The sequence below is a fragment of the Anolis sagrei genome, chromosome 2 (assembly GCF_037176765.1).
Source record: "Anolis sagrei isolate rAnoSag1 chromosome 2, rAnoSag1.mat, whole genome shotgun sequence".
Taxonomy (NCBI): domain Eukaryota; kingdom Metazoa; phylum Chordata; class Lepidosauria; order Squamata; family Dactyloidae; genus Anolis; species Anolis sagrei.
Window position 1 is genome coordinate 268,022,752 of NC_090022.1, and position 23,157 is coordinate 268,045,908.

Sequence of the window (23,157 nt, forward strand, 5' to 3'; positions counted from 1 at the left end):
TTAAAACCTTATTATTATTCATCAAATAGCCAGATCCAGATCTAGTTTAGTGACCAATGAATTAGTCCAAAACCTGTCCTTGTAAGAGTTCAAACATTGTAAATACTACTGTCCAAATGCCTGGTCCCAGAACCATGTTTTCAGCTTCTTTCTAAAAGAGAGGAGAGATGAGGCCAACCTAATTGCGCCAGGGAGACCATCTGGAAATTGTTTAGCTGTGGGGAAGGAGTAGGATCTATGCAGGATCATGGAAGCCCATTACTAAGCACCTGAAACCTTAACCAAACTCCTGTCTGGCTTCTGGGATGTCTGCATGTATTAGCCACACATCTGCATACCACGGTAAGGCCTAAAATCCCATTTTTGTTTTGTCTTTTTAAAATGAAATCAGAAATTCTCAAGAAGACAAGTCACATACTCTCACAGAATGGCAACAGGAAGAGGCGTATCCGTGCATAACATCATATGCTACTTCAAAGAAAAGGAATCAATTTGCTTGCCTTAGTACTTTAGTGAAGCAGTTGTTCACTCCTGGTGTTTGAAGTACAGTGCCACCCCTGTATTTGCGGGACCAGTGCCCATGGTTTCATTTATCCACCTTCCACAATATATGGCTTTTCTAGGCATTGTCCAAGTCACCCAGCACAACTCTAAGAAGGACAGAGGTCCTTCATTTTAAAAGTGTTCACTGTTATGCATCGTGTGTATCTACACACAGTCTGGAAATGTACCTCCTACATATACAGTGGGTCGTACTGTACTCCATACTGTTAAACAGTGGATAGTAAGGAGAGCACTAACACAGCTCAAGAGTAGCTTTGTTCCCCCTGCCAAGGTTTGGTTTGCATAGGAAAGTAAAGCACAGAATCAAATATGTCTGTGTAGATGCAATAAACATTGCTTTTTCATTATGTTTACAAAATAATGTTAGTAACAAGCAGAAAGACAAACAGAAGACAAGCATACATATATATTTATAAATAATAAATAAAATTACCACAGAACTGAGGTCACTCTAATGGGAAAATAAAAAAAGAAAAACATTAGAGAAATTAGGGTTAAATGTTAAAGAAAAAAAGAAGACAACTAAGTTTCAAACAAAATGCATCTTTTTGCATTTTTTTGCATATTCTAAACAAGACAGCATTAGTAAGAGAGGAATGAGAACTGGCAATAAAAAATTAAAAAGGTCTAATAATAAGAAATCTTATTTATAAATAAGACTTGTGTCAGCCAATGATATAAATGAGGAAAGAAATTATGTGGAACAGGAAACACAGTTACCACACAGTGAACACATTGGTAAATCTGTACATGCTTACAGCACAATGGCACTATTAGGCTAAGGAGTTCTATGTGGTTAAAAAAATTAAATATCCCCCATTCCAGAATTTCATCTTTCAAGTAACTTTCTTATTGTAGAGATCTAAATTGGAAGATGATTTGTTCACTGTTTAATGCCAATTTGGAACCACAAATTGGAAATAATCTGATAAGAACCACTGGAAAAAGGGTTCTCACTAAATGAACTTTCCTACCAGTTGGATATGTCAAAGAAAGCTTATTCACTACCTTGATTATCACAATAATCAGTGTATGTGGGTCTTTTTCCCTTGGATTTATTCAGCACAGTGACATTAAATATAGTTCAACAGGCTCTGAAATTTAATTGGGTCACTGGCATGTGAAGCACAGTTCTCTCTCTTTTGTCTCTTGATTTCTCAATAATGGGGCACCACAAGTATTGCATTGCTCTTTTTGTTTCTTGACAGTGGATCTTTGCTATTCAACACATGCAGCTTTCCCAGTATGTAAATGCAGCAATGAAAAACCTATTCTGTAGTACAAAAGGTAAAGGTGTCCCCTTCACATTAAGTCAAGTTGTGTCTGACTCTGGGGGGTGGTGCTCATCTCCATTTCTAAGCCAAAGAGCCAGCGTTGTCCATAGATGCCTCCAAGCTCATGTGGCTGGCATGACTGCATGGAGTGCCATTACTTTGCCCCTGGGGTGGTACCTATTGATCTACTCACATTTGTATGTTTTCAAAATGCTAGATTGGCAGAAGCTGGGACTAACAGCGGGAGCTCACCCTGCTCCCCGGATTCAAACTGCCAACCTTTCAGTCAGCAAGCTCAGCAGCTCAGTGGTTTAACCCACTGTGCCACCAGAAGCTCCTATAGTATAGCAGTCATTTACCTTATAGAGAAAACAGCAATTTCTCTTTCTCTATAGGTTAAGTTACTGCTTAACTACACCTATCCTATTTAAATAGATGCATTGAAAAGTAATCATTCCCCATTTCATTGCTGAAAACAGCTCAGCCTTTTGGAGTAAATGCCAAATAGATACATTTGGTGAAATTCAACAAAGAATGCAACAATGCTTTAAAAATGACAGTAGGGTATACAGCCACACCTTTCCCAAATGATGATGGCAATGGTTAACAGATAGGTTAAATCAAGAAGGAGGAAAACACATATTTTACTTACCTGTTTCCCTCACTCTCACTTGGAAAAGAAGTCAAGATTATTATTCCCCTCCCCTCCCCACGAGCTGCAATACTTTGCATACTGGCATGCAGAAATTTAATGCCACAATCAAAATTCCCTTGTCGGCATTTTATGTGATCTCCGTGTCTTGTAACACAGCACGATAGGCACTTTAATTTGCTTTGAGAATATATTATTTGCTGTTTCATCTAATTTCATAACAATTCTTCAAGAATTAAAATTGTGCCTCTACTTAATGTTCCAATTTTCTCCTATTTCAAGTCTACTCTACTTAACAGCTAATAAAAAGTTCAATGTTCAAGTTGTCAGCAACTTGCAAAAACATTAATAATTAAAAAAACCTAATAAACGTAAAAAGGAGAAATTTTAAATGCCTGGCAGGGAGGATAAAATGAAGTGGGCTTCTCAAAACTGCAAGCAGTATATAACACACACAGAAATTTTTTATTAAGAACTACCTTTCCAGGTAACATAATTTTATTGTATTTAATTATTATGCTTCAAGCATTAAATTAGATGTTCTGCACTTACCTCAGCATTGTAGAATTTAGTTTTTACATCTAGTGGCTTCAGCACCTGTTTTTTGTTAAAAAAAAAAAGAATAAATGCTAAAGCAAGATTTATCACACTCTCCCATTAATACTACTACTAATTTATATGTGTCTCCCCTGGTTTCTATTTTTTTTAAATCAGTTTGCCCCACTTATGACTAAACTAATGAAAACTGTGTTCAAAAATACGAACATCGATATTTTAGTGAAAAGCCAAATCTTCAACCCACTTTTCCTTTGCTATGTTTAGAAACTCTTAAGGTATTATCTTTAAACCCAAAAAGATTTTAGAAAAAGAATCCAAATGCCTTTCGCAGACGACAAGTACTCTTACACGAAATGCAGGATTTTGTGAGCTAATTTTGCCAGTCTGCTTAAAATGATGATGCATTTCTGAGCAAGCAGTTTTAACTCCTAAAAGTTCTTATCAAGGAGTGTAAATCTATGCCTTTCAGGAAACTAAGACAAAGCTGTTTTTTTCCAAATGCTGCTAATAGAAGAAAGTCGGCTAGTAGCAGATCAGGTGTAAGTAATTACACTAGAAATTGTTGGCTTAGTTTTGTAATTAAAGAATGTAGCTTTAACATCCTCACTGAAGAATATTAAATAGAGCCTAAGAATGTCAAGTACCAGACACTGCATCCAAGTAACAGATTAAAATAAAATGTTTGCATTAGAATTTTGAGAACAAAAAACTGTTAGTATAGTTAATTCATGTTATAGATCTATAATTATTCTCAGTGAGATGACAACAGTGTTTTGGTCTGAATGTAGAGTAACTAAAAAGGCATTTGAACTGTCGAAGAATTTTCTTTATCTTCAGTTGCATTATCCAACTGATGAATAATTTGAAACAGTGACCACTCACATAGTAATGCTGGTTAAAACAACATTTGCCAAATTGACTTGCAATAACACCAGACATGGTGCTATCTTTCTGGCTGAGTTCCAGGACCTTTCACAGATAAACAACAGGCAAAAATTCAGTTTCCCTTATTCATGCAACTCATGCCAGGGAAATATCACTGGTTTATAATCTGCCCCTTATATAGCTACCTTGCCAAAAAGAAAGATGCCTCTTAATCACCCTTATGGTACCCCATTACTCTGCCCATAATCCTATCAGGGCTCTGGGAATAATTATTTATTCATTTCTACCCCCAAAGCAGCATTTAAGGCTTTTGGTCAGTGGTTCTCAACCTGCGAGTCCTCAGGTGTTTTGGCCTACAACTCCCAGAAATCCCAGCCACTTTACCAACTGTTAGGATTTCTGGGAGTTGAAGGGCAAAACATTTGGGGACTCACAGGTTGAGAACTACTGCTTTAGGTCCTTTGGAGAAACTTTAAACTTTTGCTTTTCACTGAGTTAAATTCAACAGTTTTGGCCTCTTTTTCTATTTTAATTATAAATTTCCAAAACTCACTGCCTGTTTTCCTGTTTCATAGTTTGAAACATGGAATAAAACTGCCCCAAAGAGGTTAGACGTCCCCAATATAACTTTAGAATAGATGTTGGCCTGTTTTCACTTTTGAAATTCACCAAGGCTGGGATTCTGTTCAAACTTTTTAAGTTTTTACCACCTTCACAAGGGTTTCAGAATCCTAACTTGAAGCATACTGGTTTGAAACAATTTTCACTCTTCATATCTATTGTTTTTGAAGAAGGAATAAAAGCAGATGGTGTCTTTTCAAGGCACTTTGGGATGACAGCCTAGCTTCTTTTGTGATGAAACCCACCTAGGCCATACCAGGGAATAAATAGGGAGAGAGAGTAGTGCAATCCTGTTGATTTTCTTGAACCTTTTATTTCTGAAACCACCAGTATCTTTCTATACCAATCATCCCCAACAGAGTGCCCTGTGGAAATTTTGGACTACCATCAGTCCAAGATAACAGAGTCAACAGGAAGAAAAGTTGGGTGTGTTAGTTCAAAAGGTTAAATGAGACATGCCGATCACTCAGTGCAGTAGGACCTAGTGTTCTAGATCAGTGGTTCTCAACCTTTGGGTCCCCAGAGGTTTTGGCCTTCAACTCCCAGAAATCCTAACAGCTGTTAAACTGGCTAGGATTTCTGGGAGTTGTAGGCCAAAGCCCCTGGGGACCCATAGGTTGAGAACCACTGTTCTAGATGGATGGTGGTGGACTTCTACAAATAGACACTGGTACTGAACTGTCATCAATAGAAATCCAGCTTTATCTGTCATTTTCAATTCTATTTCCAGAGAGGTGGACGCAGTTTTGGATCACAGCAGTCAACCCGAAGTTTAATTCATACAAGCTGCAATTGTTATTAGTTGGAAAACCTGCCAACATGGATAGATGCTTACAATTTGTTGTGGAGATGATTGCAGTCCCTCTAAAAAGTAATATATGAACACAAGGGGAATTTCCTATACTTTGTGCTATCAGAGCCAAGGGATGTCTTGCAGTAGCTTAGGCTGGTTTGTCAGCTGCAACCCTATCTGAGAAGCAAAGTTGGCTTTAATCACACACATTATAGTTGGAATGACTACCTCAAGCAGTACTACACAGTTTATTTTGAGCTGCATTTAGAATTTGGAAACTTCAAAGGGTACAGACTGTAGCCATGAAGATGATTGAAAACAAGGACTGCTGATCAAACAACATAAAATAAAATTAAATGTTGCTTGCAATGTCCAGTATACAGAATTTGGTCTTGCCAGCAACCACTAAGGCCCCTTCCACATAGTTGAATACAATCCCACATTATCTGCTTTGAAGTGGAATATATGGCAGTGTGATTAAACCAGTTCAAAGCAGATATTGTGGAATTATCTGCCTTGCTATTCTGGGTTATATGGCTGTGTGGAAGGGCCCTAAGTTATGCTCCTCAATGCTTCTCCAGAAAGAGAACTGGGTAATGTCTTTCCCCAATTCCCGCTTTCTCTTATGCCCTTGAAAAACTGCCCCAGATAGGTGAGGATCATCTGGAAAGGTGGGAAGGGAGCTTCATCAGAAAGGGCAAATTTAAAAAGTTTTTCCCCTTCCCACCACTAGAATCCTCTGTTAGATCTCAGTTGCATCTGTGAACGGACAGGATCCTTTCAATCACAAATGTGTAGTTAGGATCCAAGTCTAGCTTACTTGGTATCATATATTTCTTCTTGTATTTCATCTCACCAAAATTTTGAAGTGACTAGGACAAGAAAGCCGAACATGAAAGATCATCTGAAAAGGAGTCAAATGGGAACATTTCAGGTGTTCTTTTTAATGTTAGGGTTTTCTACATTTATCCATATTAAGGCAGTGATGAGAAGTATAAGGAACAGCAAATACACTGAGCCCTTTGTTCAAGGATGGGACTGAGACAAGACCAAGGAATTGGTGAAAGGAGAAGAAAACATTTGGAAACTCATCTGTTATAAGCATTAGGTAGGATGGAGAAAATGCAAGACTAAGGAAGAGTTGGTTTCAAATAGGATCCATGTTGCGAGCCTTGCCATTTCAATACCTGGAATTTGAAGAATTTTCTGAAGTACATCTTCTCACCAGTCTGGGTGGTGTAACTTACTGCACACACTAAGCTGAAAGACAGAAATCAATGTGTTAATATTGCATTAGTTCTCAGGTGACAGGAAGTTTAGGCAAAGAGCAACACATGCATATTTACAGTATACCTCCTAAAAGTTCTGAGTACATTTGGCAAAATGTCTACATTTACAGTGGTTCCCAACCTTTGGGCCTCCAGGTGTTTTGGACTTTAACTCCAAGAAATCCCAGCCAGCTTACCAGCTGTTAGGAACTGTGAGAACTGAAGTCCAAAACACCTGGAGACCCAAAGGTTGGGAACCACTGGGTGGGTACATTAAATGAAGTATTAAGTTCATGGGAATAAAGCATTAAGGGTCTCACATGTGGGTGCCTATTTCCTTTACTTCGTGGTGAATTACATCATCGATGCAACAGTCTTGTTTGAGTTCTGCCACCGCAGCACTAGAGGCTGAAAGGTTTAAACGTTGTGAACTTGTCTGTAGATCAGCCTTGGAATTAAGAAAAGAAGCAGAACACATTGTTCAGTGAAAGGATGGCTCTTGCCTATTGAAAGAAATGGTGTTTCAAAAGTGCCTCATACATTTTTTACAAATCTTATGGTCCTAAAATATTTTCAACCCACCCTTTATCCATGGATCCTAAGGCAGGAGGCATTCAATAACAAGGGTTTGACATAATAACTATAAAAATCATAGTCAAAATTCACTGTGAGTTCAACATAGGTAGGTTATAACCCAAACTACTGTCAATTAGACCCACATATAAAGTTTAAGGTAGTTTTCATTTTCCCAATTCCAGAAACCAGACTCAGAATGTAGTAAATGCAACAGGCATATCCAAAACAAATGCCAGTTGCAAGCACCACTATAAAATCGAGGCTGTGAACTTACATTATTTATTAATATGGTTCTTTTCCAATTTTATGTATCATTTTTCCTAATGTATCCATTAAAAACTTGGGCACAATCCACCAAGATGACTTGCTGAAACATTTTATTCCCTTGTACCCTAGAACTTTCCAATAGATTATGCTTTTAGAAGATAAAAGAAGTGCAAATCAAAGCTGCTTTCTCTTTTAACTTAAATGTGTTGATTAGACAGATGAAGTATACTTAGTTGTTTACATTTAAATCTGCATTGGATATGGCTAGATGGAAACTATGACAATTAATCTTTAAATGCATTTTGAACTACTGTATGAATTCAAACATACCTTTACCAAAATGTCTTTGACCACTTGGTGACTGTCATTATGTACACTAATGTAGCTGGAAAACGTCTCTCCTAAAAATATATTTCTGTTCAGTGGGTTGGGAAAGAGAGAAAGAATATTATTAAAATTACAGGATTTAGTAGTGAATATATTTCTGAAATCTGTAATGGTCCACTTTAAAGAGCTGCAAACATTTCTGCCATGCTGAAATATGCCTATTATTTATGTATGTATTTCATTTAACCTATAACCTGGGTTGCAAGAGATGTTGTAGCTCAGTAACAGTCACAGCAGGCAGGGGCTGGTGACTTAAGAGTCTGATGGGATTGTGGGCTTTCCTGGAATTTATTCAGACACAAGCCAGGAAAGTGAACCTGTTCCAGATAAAGATGGAGGCCCAGGCGCAGAGCCTGAGAATCCAATTGTCTCTGAATCTCAAGGCTAGTTAGAATAATCCTCCCTAGATAAAGACTCCAGCAGAGACAAATTAATGAGGGACCTTAATGGGAAAGCACCTGGTTGTTCTGCCTTAAGCAAGGAAGCATGCTTGCACATTAGAGCAAATAATCAGCTTCGTAGAGCATTGTGAGAAGCAGAAATTCCAGGGCAGACAGAATGCTTTCATGTCTGTGTATTAGGAGCTAAGGTTCCCCTCTGACTCCAGTTCAGGCAATGTGGTGTTTAAGTTAACAGCTAGGCCTGACTCTCTCATTTCAAGTCTTGGTTTTGGATCCAAGTATTTCATATTCTTGTTTTGTATTCCTGCTCATGCTTTTGGATCTAAGTATTTTATGTTCTTGCCTTGTATTGTTGCTCAAGTTTTGCTTATGGACTTAAGCTGTGTTGGTGTTCTGGGACCATCTTTGGACTATTTTACCCTTGGATTTACAAGGTATCATTTATTGTCAATTATTGGACATAGGTAGAATCTGGTCTGGGGTGCGACAAGGGAGTTTTGAATATTAAACACATTTGTTAGTTTCCTGAAATAAATGATATCATAGCAGTTCCTTGGTAGTGTTTGAAAACTGAAGCTGAGAATTGACTTATTGTCTCAGCAATCAACACAGCTTCTGGCCAAAGCAGAGGGCTGAACAAAGATACACCAAAATATAACAGATTACTGAATTAACAAAACTAGGGGTGCTCATATGATGATATTGTGTGTGTTTTTATTATAGGAATTAATCAAATGACTAGAAGATGAGGCCCACAATGACTATAATGATGACCTACACATTTAGAGTTGAGGTGTCTCTGACCTCCAGCTGCAAGGGGAAAAGCAGCACAAGAATACTATCACTCTCATTTCCTGATTGTGACTTTCTAGAGACACCTGACTGTCACTATGGAAAACAGGATGATGATGATTTACTTTATTTATACCTTTGTTAGCGAGGACAGCTAACAAAGGATGATGGAACAGATAAGCTTTTGTATGAATTAGCAGAAATATTCATGTTTAGTTCAGCTACCCAAATCCATTCCAAGACTCAGTGCAGTCCCTGGAAGTTAGTGTTATAGTTCTGATCATTTATTTATTTTTCCCATCAATTCTAACTGACAAAGGATTTGGTGGCTTTTCAGTCTATGCCCATTGCTATTTAATCGAAAAGTAGAAACCTTGATGTATAACTTCTAATCCCAATTTGACAAGTGCAGTATAGCATATATCTTTGTGTGTGTGTGTGTTGTGCCTTCAAATCATCTGCTGACTTATGGCAACCTTGTGAACTTCTTAAAGTTTTCTTAGGCAAAAGATAGCGGTAGTTTTGGGATGGGAACAGGGTGGCGGTGTGGAGGAGTTGTCCATCTCTCCGTTGCCATGGACCGACCACTTCCTGATCAGATTTAGGCTCACTGCGCCCCCTAACCTCTGCAAAGGTGGAGGACCCATTAAGATGGTCCGCCCCAGGAGACTGATGGATCCGAATGGCTTCCTGACGGCTCTTGGGGATTTTCCCGCCACCTCGGTAGGTGACCATGTCGAAGCCTTGGTGGCTCTCTGGAATGGGGAGATGACCAGGGCTATTGACATGATTGCTCCGGAACGTCCCCTCTCAAGTAGCCGAGCTAAACCAGCCCCTTGGTTTACTGAGGAGCTGGCAGCTATGAAGCGAAGGAAGAGGGAACTAGAGAGCGTGTGGCGTTCGGAACCGAGCGAGTCAAACCGAGCACGGTTTGTGTCCTTTCTTAGGGCATATGCCGCGGCAATAAAGACCGCAAAGAAAACTTTCTTTGCGGCCACTATTGCGTCTGCAAAGAACCGTCCGGCGGAGCTGTTTCGGATTGTCAGAGGTCTTTTAACTCCCGCCTCTGCAGGTGGGAGCCCTGACAATTCGGTCGCGCGCTGTGAAGCATTTGCTCGGTTCTTCGCAGACAAAGTCGCCTTGATCCGTTCTGGGCTGGACGCCGTGTTAGATGCAGACTCTGTGGATGTAACGAGAGCACCTGCTTGTCCTATTTTGTTGGATTCTTTTCAGTTTGTGAAACCCGAGGATGTGGACAAGATACTTGGAGGAATGAGGCCCACCACGTCCATCCTAGACCCCTGCCCATCCTGGCTTCTGAGAGAGGCCAGAGGGGGATTGGCCGAGTGGGTAACAGTGGTGGTGAATGCCTCCCTTCGGGAAGGCAAGATTCCAGCGAGCCTAAAACAGGCTATTATAAAGCCGCTGTTGAAGAAGCCATCACTGGACCCCACTAAATTGGACAACTTTCGGCCTGTTTCCAATCTCCCCTTTTTGGGCAAAGTCATGGAAAGCGTGGTGGCCTCACAACTCCAGGTATTCTTGAGAGACACGGATTATCTGGATCCGGCACAGTCTGGTTTCAGACCGGGGCATGGTACCGAGACGGTCTTGGTCGCCTTAGTGGATGATCTGCGCCGGGAGCTAGACAGGGGGAGTGTGTCCCTGTTGGTGCTCCTGGACCTCTCAGCGGCCTTCGATACCGTCGACCACGGTATCCTTCTGGGGCGCCTTGCGGAAATGGGTCTTGGAGGCATTGCTTTGCGGTGGCTCCGGTCATTTCTGGAGGGTCGCACCCAGAAGGTGTCATTGGGGGACTCCTGTTCCGCACCACAACCTTTGACTTGTGGGGTGCCACAGGGTTCCATACTGTCCCCCATGCTGTTTAACATCTACATGAAGCCGCTGGGTGAGATCATCCGGAGTTTCGGGGTGCGGTGTCATCTGTACGCAGATGATGTCCAACTCTGTCACTCCTTCCCACCTGCTACTAAGGAGGCTGTCGAGGTCCTGAACCGGTGCCTGGCCGCTGTAACGGTTTGGATGAGGGCGAACAAACTGAAACTAAATCCAGACAAGACAGAGGTACTCCTGGTCAGTCGCAAGGCCGAACGGGATATAGGGTTACAGCCTGTGCTGGACGGGGTCGCACTCCCCTTGAAGGCGCAGGTTCGCAGCTTGGGTGTCACCCTGGACTCATCGTTGAGCCTGGATCCCCAGGTTTCAGCGGTGACCAGGGGAGCATTTGCACAGCTTAGGCTCGTGCGCCAGCTGCGCCCGTATCTCGGGAAGTCTGACTTGGCCACGGTGGTACACGCTCTTGTCACATCCCGCCTGGATTACTGCAACGCTCTCTACGTGGGGCTGCCCTTGAAGACGGCCCGGAAGCTTCAGCTGGTTCAGCGTGCGGCAGCCATGTTACTAACTGGAGCGGGTAGCAGGGAGCACACAACGCCCTTGTTGTCCCAGCTCCACTGGCTGCCGATTTGCTACCGGACCCAATTCAAGGTGCTGGTCTTGGCCTACAAAGCCCTAAACGGTTCCGGCCCAAAATACCTTTCTGACCGCATCTTGGCCTACGAGCCCACGAGGACCTTGAGATCGTCTGGGGAGGCCCTTCTCTCGATCCCGCCTGCATCACAGGCACGGCTGGCGGGGACGAGGGAGAGGGCCTTCTCGGTGGTGGCCCCCCGGCTGTGGAACACTCTCCTGGCACACATCAGACAGGCGCCCTCCTTCATGTCCTTTCGAAAAAGCCTTAAGACCTGGCTGTTCGAGAGGGCATTTAATTAAGTGCTAAGCAACAACATTACGGTAATGAGAACTGGAATGGTATAAGGAAAATGAGACTGGCTGTGATTCTACTAAGAGACAAAGCGGATTTTTATGTAGTTTGTATTTGTTGTATAGTCATATGTTGTTGATATTGGCCTCTGTAACTGTCTTTTTATGTGTACTGTACACCGCCATGAGTCGCCCATAAGGGCTGAGAATGGCGGTCAATAAGTGCATCTAATAAATAAATAAATAAATAAATAATTTTGTCTGTTCCTCCCATTCAAATGTAAACTACAACACTTGTCATTCATAGCAGTCTCTCAGTCAAGTACTAACCAGAGCCACCCCTGTTTACTTTCCAAGACAAAATAGGATTTGATGCTTTTGGGGTATCAAGAGTCCCTTAGAATTTATTATTATCAGTTATTAGGAACTACAAAGAAAATTCAAGGCAAGCCAAAGCAAACCAAACCAAACCCGTATATATAAGGGTATGCTATGTACACTTACTGGAATTAAGTCCCACTGAAATAATTTGGGATATTGAAAACTAGGACTGTGCTGCAAAGGATTAAAGACCATGAAACCATTTCCTTTACAGATGTAAACATCTGCATGAAATTCTTACCCAAAATTCTGAGGCAAAGTCAACATTTCTCCAAGCATTAAAGTTTCTGCTCCTTGTACTGTGGAAGGATCATCTTTCATTAGCTGGTTAAATAGATCTCCTGCAGAAATAGAAAATGTTGTCTCAAGCCATTTATGGTTCATTTGATCAACTGAGTAAAGATTTTAAAGTACAGAAATTAGGCATCAGACAGATTAAGTACCTAACAAATCTTTACGTTCTAACAATATTTGCATGTGCATTTGGTCTTATCATAGTAAAAATTGTTCTTCTAAAAGTTAGAAATGAAATGTATCCTAATTAAGTTGGAAAAATTGGTATTCTAAATTCTCTATGAAAACCAGATTTGTTAGTTTCCTGAAATAAATGATATTATAGCAGTGACTTGGTAGTATTTGAAAACTGGAACTGAGAATTAACTTAATAATAAAGATTTAACATTGCATCTAACAGTTGTTCTCAACCTGTGGGTCCCCAGATGTTTCAACTCCCAGAAATCCTAACAGCTGATAAATTGGCTGAGATTTCTGGGAGTTGTAGGCCAAAACACCTGGGGATTCACAGGTTGAGAACCACTGTCTTAGATGCAATGTTAAATCTTTATTATTAACAAGTAAACCATTGATCTAAGATATCATAGCCATTAAGCTGTGAACTGTCAATCTTTCTACACAATCATTAGTGAACACAGACCATCTGGTTTACTGCTGCTTTTACAAACTAGGTGGGACGTTTTCTCTCCATCAAAGAGGTCATTAGAACTAATTGCCCTAAAGAGAAAAGCAGCAGGACTATAAACTCTGGATGATGATAGTTGTTTAATCTGCACTTCACCAACAGCGACAAGAGTGAGGCAGTAGTTCATGACAACAAGAACCCACTTCTAAAGACCAGCAACCTCAGCCTGCCTTTTAGTGGGGACTGAGTCAACAGACTACTTTTTGGAGGCCTTGAAAACACAGCATCTATTCTCTATCAATGCTTGTCACTATCAGAACAAGATAATAATACTAGTACGAATACTAAAACGACTACTACTCATTTATTATCCGCCTCTCCTTGTGGCAGGTTACAATATGATAGAAAACATTCATTTTCACACTGACCTGTTTTTTAAAAGTGACATGTCTCTAAAATGCAAATAGACCACAAGTTTAAATATTAACATCAAAAGATAATTTACCTGGCAAATCTCTTTCTTCACAGGTCACAGGAATATTGGTGAATAATGTAGGCTTGGTCAACCTCATTACTGTGAATTTAGAAAGCAAATTCAGGATTATCGTCAGAGGATCATTAATTCAACACTTCAACACTCGTAAATCACAAACACTGCTTTGCCTCCGGAATTTTACTCATGACAAAATAAGGAAGACATCTGACACACAGACTCTTCTCTATTCTTGTTACAGAGGAGAGAAGCTAACAATGCAGGATCTTGTGTTTCCCTGAATTAAGGTTCTCTATCAGACTGCACGCTTACCCCCCCCCCCCCCCGAGCTTGAAAAATCATTTGTACAACTTAATGGATTCCTCAACACACAAGCAGAATTGCGGTTGTATCATGTGAATCCCTTGGACCTTACCAACAATTATCATGCTGGCTGAGGAATTCTGGAAAATATACTCCAAAAAGTAACTATTTAATCTATGGTTCCTACTATATCATCTATATCTATATCATCTAGGAGCCCCCGGTGGCATAATGGGTTAAACCCGTGTGGCAGCAGGACTGCTGACCAAAAGATCAGCTATTCGACTCCGGGGAGCGGGATCAGCTCCTGTCTGTCAGCTCCAGCTTCTCATGCAGGGACACAAGAGAATCCTCCCACAGGATTGTAAAATATCTGGACATTCCCTGGGTAATGTCCTTGCACTCAGCCAATTCTCTCACACCAAAGCGACTTGCAATTTCTCAAGTCGCTCCTGACATTAAAAACATTCTATGAAGTTAGAAAGGATTACAAACAAGACAAGATTAAATGAGAGATTCAAGGAAAATATACTTCTATACCTCGAGTTAAGAGTTTGAGGCATTTCGTGGTCAAGCTCTTAACTCAAATTGCTCTTATCTCAAAGCAAATTCCCACTGAAGTACTAGTAATTTGTTCTGGCCCCCAGAACACCCCCCCCCCATTTTTGTTACATGTTTTTAAATAACAAAATGTCCTTTTAAATAAAAAGCAATGTATAAATGCACATTCACATGGAACAATAAAAAAGAAAGATCAACTTTAAAAGGCAGAAGCATTCTTTTCTTCATTCTATACTAATTCCAGCCTCCCTCCCTCTCTTGCTCTCTCTCCTTCTCTCTCTTCATGAAGCCAAACAAACCAGGAATAAAACTCACACAAAATCAACTAACCCAAAGTTTCTCAAAGCAGACAGGAGCCAAGGGGACAGGAATCTTCCAAAGCAGACAAGAGCATGAGCACGGGAGCTACTCCCTTGAAGCCCTGTACTCTGGTGTTAGTATTCCCTCTAGTGCTAGCACTCAGCACTTAACTCAAAACACTGCCCTTATGTCAAAGGCCGAGTGATGATTCTTAACTCAAAATGTTTGTAAATTGGGATGATCTTAAGTCAAGGTTCCACTGTACATGAATCAGAAGACTTGCAAAATATTTATGCCTGTCATCTCCTCTATTCTAAGCATATTTTAAAGATTTTGTCCCTTTAAAAAGCATTATGAACCTGGAAATAGAGTTGTCCTCCTCAGTATCTAAAGTATTCATTCTCCAAAAAGAGTACCAACATAAGGAAGATTCTACAACACAAATATTTGCCTTACCTAGTTGTCAGTCACCTAATCGAAAGCCACATAGAATGTTTTCTAATAAACCCATTCCATTATAGATAAATCACCACAGAACCAGGCAGGCTTTGCTTACTGTGATTCTGTGTGTGTGTGTGTGTGTGTGTGTATAATCATCAGTGTTTCTTTACTCTCAAATAATGGTTATGTCAGTGGTGAATTAGAGACATGCATGCAGTATGGAGAAATCGTGACATTCCCCTGCTGAACTATGTTATGGGAGAGATAAGGTATAATGGTCTTGTTTTGAATGATTGTAACAAGGAAGTCCTATTGATATTGTCATTTCTGCAATTGTCTTGAACGCCTGACAAAAGATTTTTTTTAAAAAGTTCTCATTCAGAATACATTTCAGCATTTCTTTTAATAATGATTATTTTAAAACTTAAACTGGAAATATAACAACCAACTATCAGATCAAAATATACAAAACATAGCCATTTAATTAGCTTCTCCTAACACTGGAGTGTTGTACTTGGACAGAAGATAACAAAACAGAAAACAAATTGTGATGAATATTTAAACAATATGGTATGCAGCAGGTCTCTATTCATTCAGGTCAGACTAAATATGTATATCCCAAAACAAACACCATAGTTTTGACAATGAAGCTGAGGGAAGTTGGATGAAAATTATTTTTAAATCCCTTTTAAAGTTTGACTACATTAGATCCAACAGTACGGGTGGACTTTGATGAGATGGTTCAAAACCTGTTTTTATTAACATCTTTTAAAAGTTATTTAATTCCACTGGAGGGAACTGATCCACTTGATTATAGTATTCAGGCTTGTGTATGAAAAACAGACCTTAGCATATATGATTCTATTTATTTTTCTGTCAGAAGGCCTTCTGATATTTCTCTTTTAGACCTTTCTAAATCTGAAATTTCACAGAAGTAATTTTTGTATGGCTCTCTAGATATTGTTAGATTAAAATTCCCAGAGTTCCTCTCAATTGACTGTTTCTGTTAAAACCGGAAGGAGTTCTGTTTGTGAACATAATAGTTGGTGTGTTGATGAAACATGATCATCCTATTCTGCCCACACTAACTCAAGTTAAAAAGTATAGCACAGATCAAATGACCACAATCAACCAAATGGGGAATGGACAGACCTCAGAATGATAAACCTAATGTTACCAAAATTGAGAAACTATTTTCTAGTGCAATCAGTCTCTAAGAAACATTATTTAGTTATGCTAGACTGTTAATTGCAACCATAAACAAGACAATGCCTGAAAATTAAAACATTGTTTTAAAATATGCAATTATTCTTATAAAAGACATATCACCTTAAGAAAGGAAAAAGCACAACTAAGCCTTGTAGAGATCAATTTATTTGAGAAAATGTCTCCAATTTTCATGAAATTCATACATTAAAAAAATCTTCTGAACAGGTTGTACAGCTTAGTTCATAGGCACAGCTAAATAACAGACATCTCTCCATGTGAGCAAAAATGCTCTAAGGGACCTTCCTAATAGTCAATAACATAAAATTTTGATGTTTTTGGTGATACAGAATGATAGCTTACAGTAAGCTATTTCTTCACATTTGTGGGATAAACATTCATGGATTTGTTTATTAGTGTATTACTATATATATAAATAAAAATCACAAATGCCATTTCTTTTTACCTGACAGAACACTTCTCTCGGGATATCTAGGATCTCAGCATTTTTCTATGTTTCACTTCCATTGGAAATGCCTAGAGAAGTGTTCTCTCAGGTTTTTTTTAAAAAATAGCATGCACAATTTTATCTGTATCTGCAGTCAATTTCTGCTGGGAACTGGTGCTCTCAACCCCCATGAAAGATGAAGGTCAACTGCAATTAGGTGGTTTTAAGACCTTGCACAGAAAACATACTGTTGTCTATAATTCCAAACTATGTATTATTCCATATTTGTGAACAAACAAATTCATTTTTCCTTCAAGATTTAGTTTTTCTCTAAGGTTACTGGCAATGTATTCACAGTAGAGTATGTCACAGAAAATCAAAATCTGGCCCTTAGATCTCTGTACTGTAGCATTGCAAGATGGCAGTTCATTGTGTCTGATCATCCTGATAAGCTTTGTCCAAACATCTTCAAGTGTCTGATTGTTTAAAGTGGAGGGTTCAATTATCCACTGTGCTCGATAGAATACATGCAGCTTTAGTTTTTGTAAAGTTTTCTGCAGCTCTCTGGATAAAGGAAAAATCTTATCTTTATGTTCAGAGTTTGCAGCAGACACACTCCAAGATCTCCTGAAGGTCTGTTTGCCACTTGTCGATTGCTTTCCCAAACTGCTCGATTCATTTTTTCCTTGTTCAGTTTGTAAATACTGTACAGCTTTCGTATCAGGATGAAATTCCTTAAGCCCTTCTGTACAGTCATAATATGGGGAGCCACAAACAGTTTCTAGTGATGTGTGATGCTGTTTCAGTTGTTCTGCTTCTTCAACCGAGATAACTGGAGGTTTTGTCTTAGGCTTGAGGGGGAGGTTGCACCGGTCATTTGGAAACCAGGGTATGAAGCTTGGCAGCTGCCGGATGGGAAATTCTTTCAGTGCCTCTTCTGCAATTTTTTGCAATAGTGCTGGGTCCCTTTGCCATGGTCGATAGTGTAGAACCACATCCATGCTTGTACATATTCGAATCATGAACGTTTCAGGGAGTTTTGCCAGCGACACGACGTTATCACTTAAAATGATAACAGAAGAATACAGGACCTAGAGCAGAAGTATTGCAAGTAATAAGAAACACTAGCAACATTACCATCAAATGACAAAGACTCAGTTTTTCCTAAACAAGGGCAAATTGAAAAACTTGCTTGTGGCCCCAGGCTCCCTGGGGTAAGACCAATGAAATAACTGGGATTTCAGCTTTGACAAATGCCTTTCATGTCATGTAAAAACTAACTGTAGTTTTGACATGACATGTATAATTGGGAAATGAAGTTTGGGATACTGGGAAATGAAGTTTGCATTCACTGAGAAGGATCTAGCTTGCATCCCCAGCAGTAGCCCTTGAGGCTGGTGGAACAAAGAAAATTTTCTATTGGAATCTCAGAAGATAAATGAGATTGGCCTAACACACACAACTTTTTTATGATCAGCATATTGAATTGTGCCCAGAACAGGCTGACATATTATACCTGCAAACAAACTGAGGATGGAGGTGAAGAACCTAGATGGATTAAAAATAGGATTTATACTTAAATTTGATTACTGATGTCCATGAAAGTTTCTACCATAATAATTCTATCAGTGTTTCAGAGTTGTTGTTTTCCTATAGGAACCTAGTACAACCGCTCTGAATTTTAAAGCCAGACTATATATATATATATTTTAAAAAATCAATTTTTCTATTACAGTTTTTAAAAAGCTTAATAATTCAGCACTGAACATAATAACTCATCGAGCAACCACTCATTCCGATCACATGTATGATTTCTCAACATGGTTTATTTTCAAGTTAGTAAATGGTACAGAACTTCTTCCTTTAAATCCTCCAGAGTTAATTACCTAACCAAATGCTTTGTTTATAGACTAGACAGAAATTTTCCTCTGCTACAGACACAAAAATGTGCATTGTTATGAAATTACTCAAAATCATTTTGCCTGGAGAAATTTGTAATAATTGTAATAATTCCACTAGGTTTGCTTGCTCTTTTTAACACTCAGACAAAACCCTTCAAATGTTTTTTAACCGCTTTACTGATTATAAGAAATTGGAGAAAAATATTCCATTCATGGCTTCTTTGCCTAACAACTCCACCACTGAACCTTCTCAAATTGCTCACTGTACTCATTTTTTACAACCCAGTTGTTTTCAATGAAGTTCAGCTTCTATCTGAAAACAGTTGGCACCAAACATAAAGAATTGTGTTCATGACAGAGGAAGATACCTAACAGACCCTGTGGGAAAGGTGTGTGTAATTACATTTGTAGAGAGGAGCTATTCTTCCAGCACCAGCTGGTTGTGGAGTTATTAAGAAGGGCTACAAATTGCATTGTACAGATTAAGGGAATCCCTGTTTCAGAGGCAATGACATCCAAGTCTCAAGAGGAGTTTGGCCTTTTTTTCCAAGGCATCACAGTGGAAATAAAAATAAGGATTACTCATTTCAATTTTTTCCTTTTAGTTATTTCCAACATGGTAACCCTAAGGCACAGGTTTGCAGCTTGGGAGTTCTCCTGGACTCATAGCTGAGTTTGGATCCCCAGGTTTCGGGGGTAGCGAGGGGAGCATTTGCATAATTAAAACTTGTGTGCCATTTGTCCTCATACCTTGGGAAGTCAGTCTTGGACACGGTAGTCCACACTCTGGTTACATCCCGTATAGACTACTGCAACGCACTCTACTTGGGGTTGTCTTTGAAGACTGTTCAAAAGCTTCAAATGGTCCAACGGGTGGGAGCCAGATTGCTCACTGGAGCAGCGTACAGGGAGCATACAGCCCCTCTGTTATGTCAGCTCCACTGGCTGCCAGTCTGCTACCGAGCACAATTCAAAGTGCTGGCTTTAGCCTATAAAGCTTGAAATGGTTCCGGCCCAGCTTACCTGTTCGAACGTATCTTCCCCTATAAACCACCTCAGAGATTAAGATCGTCTGGGGAGGCCCTGCTCTCGGTTCCAACCCCTTTGCAGGTGTGACTGCTGGGGATGAGAGACAGGGCCTTCTCAGTGGTGGCCCCTTTGGTGTGGAATTCCCTCACCAGGGATATTAGATCAGCCCCCTCCCTCCATAAGACCTTCCATAAGAGAGTGCAAACGTGGCTCTGTGACCAAACCTTTGGAGAACTTGTGCAATAGAGAGATATGGAATGTTGTGCAATGAGTATTGGAACAGCCCAGATTACGCTTGAGGATTACGTTATTGTGAAGGTATTTCCATAAATGCAGGGTAGAAATGTCACAAATAAGCAAATAAATAAGGCAGTGGTTCTCAGCCTGTGGATCCCGAGGTGTTTTGGCCTACAATTCCCAGAAATTCCAGCCAGTTTACCAGCTGATTTTCGGGACCCACAGGTTGAGGGTCACTGCCCTATGGTGACCCAGGGCCCTTCCACACAGCCATATACATTATAATTTCCTCCTACGAACCTGTGCGATCTCTCCGATCTTGGGGGAGGCCCTCCTCTCTCTCCCGCCTCCATCACAGGCACGGCTTGTGGGGACGATGGAGAAGGCCTTCTCTGTGGTTGCCCCCCAGCTCTAGAACTTGCTCCCCAAGGAGATTAGACAGGCACCCACCCTGACAGTCTTTAGAAAAAGTTTAAAAACCTGGCTTTTCCTGTGTGCTTTTGGGGACTGAACTATCAATTTCCATGCCATGTCCTGTTCCAAGTCCAACTTGACTTTCTGATGCTCTTCATCTTATCTCTAAGTTGAAGATTAATTCTACTGTTATCCCGTTTGAGCCCCCTCACAAATTATAGCACTTTCTACCTACCCCACCTATGAGTTTTATCAATTTCTATCCACTTTTAGTCATGAGCCTCGCTCTCTTTTTCTAATTCTATTACCATTTTATCGTGTGTTTTTATTATGATTTTGTTATTTTCATTTTATTATGTTATTATTAAGTATTTTATTTGATGTTATTGTTTTGTTTATATGCATTTTGCTCTATTGTAATTTCATTTGGGCTTGGCCTCATGTTAGCTGCCTCGAGATGGTGGAGGGGTATAAATAAAGTTGATTATTATTATTATTATTATTATTATTTGAAACACAACAAGATGAGTCCACAGCAGACAAGATCTCTCTGCTGGCTGTTGTATTGGATCACATGTCAGACACTTCTAAATGGTGTATTTTAATATCTGATAAATGTTTTTTAATGTTTATGTATTGTATGTGAATTTGTGTCTCAGTATTGAATGTTTTCTGTGTATATGCTGTGCTTCGCCCTGAGTTCCCTTCGGGGTGAGGGCGGAATATAAATGTTTTACATAAATTGTCGAAGGCCTTCATGGCCAGAATCACTGGGTTGTTGTAGGTTTTTTTTCGTGCTATATGGTCATATTCTAGAGGCATTCTCTCCTGACGTTTCACCTGCATCTATGGAGCCCCCGGTGGCGCAGTGGATTAAAGCACTGTGCCGGCAGGACTGAAGACGACAGGTCACAGGTTCGAATCCAGAGAGAGGCAGATGAGCTCCTTCTATTAGCTCCAGCTCCTCATGCGGGGACATGAGAGAAGCCTCCCACAAGGATGATAAAACATCAAAAATCATCCAGGTGTCCCCTGGGCAACATCCTTGCAGACGGCCAATTCTCTCACAACAGGAGCGGTTGCTCCTGACATGACAAAAACAAAACAAAACACCTGCATCTATGGCAAGCATCCTCAGAGGTAGTGAGGTCTGTTGGAAGTAGGAAAATGGGTTTATATATCTGTGGAATATATTTGTTTTATGTGTGTGTGTGTGTGTGTGTATTTCTATATATATATATATATATATATATATATATATATCCCACCCTAGTCTTTCCACAGATATATAAACCCGTCTAGAACAGGGGTCCACAAACTTTTTAAACAGAGGGCCAGGTCACAGTCCCTCAAACAGTTGGAGGGCCGGATTATAATTTGAAAAAAAAACATGAATGAAAATCCAACAAATGCTACGTTCAGCAAAGGACAAGAGGGATCCTCTCACCTCGGCAGGAGTCTACCGTATACCATGCAGCTGTGGACAAGTCTACATAGGGACCACCAAACGCAGCATTGCCCAGACACGAATCATGGAACATGAAAGGCACTGCAGACTACTTCAACCAGAGAAGTCAGCCATAGCAGAGCACCTGATGAACCAGCCTGGACACAGCATATTATTTGAGAACACAGAAATGCTGGACCACTCCAACAACCACCATGTCAGACTACACAGAGAAGCCATTGAAATCCACAAGCATGTGGACAATTTCAACAGAAAGGAGGAGACCATGAAAATGAACAAAATCTGGCTACCAGTATTAAAAAACTCTAAAATTGCAACAGCAAAACAGCAGAGAGGAAACAACCAGGCACATCTTAACACCTCTCAACAGAACATTTTCCCAGGCTCAGCCAGGCCTTCAAATGCTAATGAAGGTGGTCAGCTGAAACATTCACACCTAGCTCCAGCAGAGAAGAGCTCTTTGCCCCACCCCAGTCATTCCACAGATATATAAACCCATTTTCCTACTTCCAACAGACCTCACTACCTCTGAGGATGCTTGCCATAGATGCAGGCGAAACGTCAGGAGAAATGCCTCTAGAACAGTGGTTCTCAACCTGGGGTCCCCAGATGTTTTTGGCCTTCAACTCCCAGAAATCCCGGCTAGTTTACCAGCTGTTAGGATTTCTGGGAGTTGTAGGCCAAAAACATCTGGGGACCCCAGGTTGAGAACCACTGCTCTAGAACATGGCCATATAGCCCGAAAAAACCTACAAGAACCTCATGAATGAATTCCTATGCACACTGCACATATCTTATTTGTAGTGCAAAAACACTTTAAAACAATACAATAATTAAAATCAAGAACAATTATAATAAACATAAGCTTATTAGTATTTCAATGGGAAGCGTGGGCTTGCTTTTGGCTGATGAGATAGGATTGAAGGCCTCGGGCCTCCACTTCAGAGCCTCCATGAAGTGAAGGGAAAGCGAGCCAGGCTGGACATACCTTTCAAGGCCAGGAGATGCTCCTGCTTGGGCTGGGTGACATCCATGGCCTCAGCCTCGCCACTTCGGGGCCTCCTCCTTTAGACGCACAAAATCCCTCCAGCTTCTGCCGGAAGCACTTCCCCTTTTCTCCCGCCTCCACCACACAACGAAATGAACCCTCTCTGCCTTTGGCCCACTCTCTGTTCGCCCTAGCGTTGGGAACTACATCCCCCAGAATGCCCTTCGGGTAGGCGTGCTGAGCTTC

General features: G+C 40.4%; 2 protein-coding genes across 5 annotated transcripts in view; both read right to left on the bottom strand.

The window, feature by feature from the left end:
* The window catches only part of TRAPPC13 (trafficking protein particle complex subunit 13), a 31,090-nt gene extending 8,089 nt beyond the window's left edge, over window positions 1-23,001 (bottom strand). For 2 of the 4 annotated variants that reach the window (XM_060761561.2, XM_060761560.2), the window contains exons 1-8: window positions 22,912-23,001; window positions 13,628-13,696; window positions 12,445-12,544; window positions 7,789-7,873; window positions 6,936-7,063; window positions 6,535-6,607; window positions 3,043-3,087; window positions 998-1,015 (exon numbers count right to left, since the gene is read on the bottom strand). In XM_060761561.2, coding sequence (XP_060617544.1) covers window positions 998-1,015; window positions 3,043-3,087; window positions 6,535-6,607; window positions 6,936-7,063; window positions 7,789-7,873; window positions 12,445-12,544; window positions 13,628-13,696; window positions 22,912-22,957 — 564 coding nt within the window. In that variant the 5' untranslated portion in view covers window positions 22,958-23,001. The remainder of the gene's footprint in view (window positions 1-997; window positions 1,016-3,042; window positions 3,088-6,534; window positions 6,608-6,935; window positions 7,064-7,788; window positions 7,874-12,444; window positions 12,545-13,627; window positions 13,697-22,911) is intronic. The other 2 variants (XM_060761563.2, XM_060761562.2) reach the window with 1 other exon arrangement.
* SHLD3 (shieldin complex subunit 3) lies at window positions 16,577-22,996 on the bottom strand. The gene is made up of 2 exons (XM_060761564.2): window positions 22,912-22,996; window positions 16,577-17,965 (listed from the first exon to the last, which is right to left on the bottom strand). Exon 2 carries the CDS (start codon window positions 17,894-17,896, stop codon window positions 17,129-17,131), a length of 768 nt encoding a protein of 255 aa, XP_060617547.2. The 5' UTR covers window positions 17,897-17,965; window positions 22,912-22,996; the 3' UTR covers window positions 16,577-17,128.
* Window positions 23,002-23,157: the final 156 nt, after the last annotated feature.

Excerpts from the sequence above, each read along its gene's own strand:
- SHLD3 (XM_060761564.2), bottom strand. The coding sequence starts at position 17,896 with ATGATTCGAATATGTACAAGCATGGATGTGGTTCTACACTATCGACCA.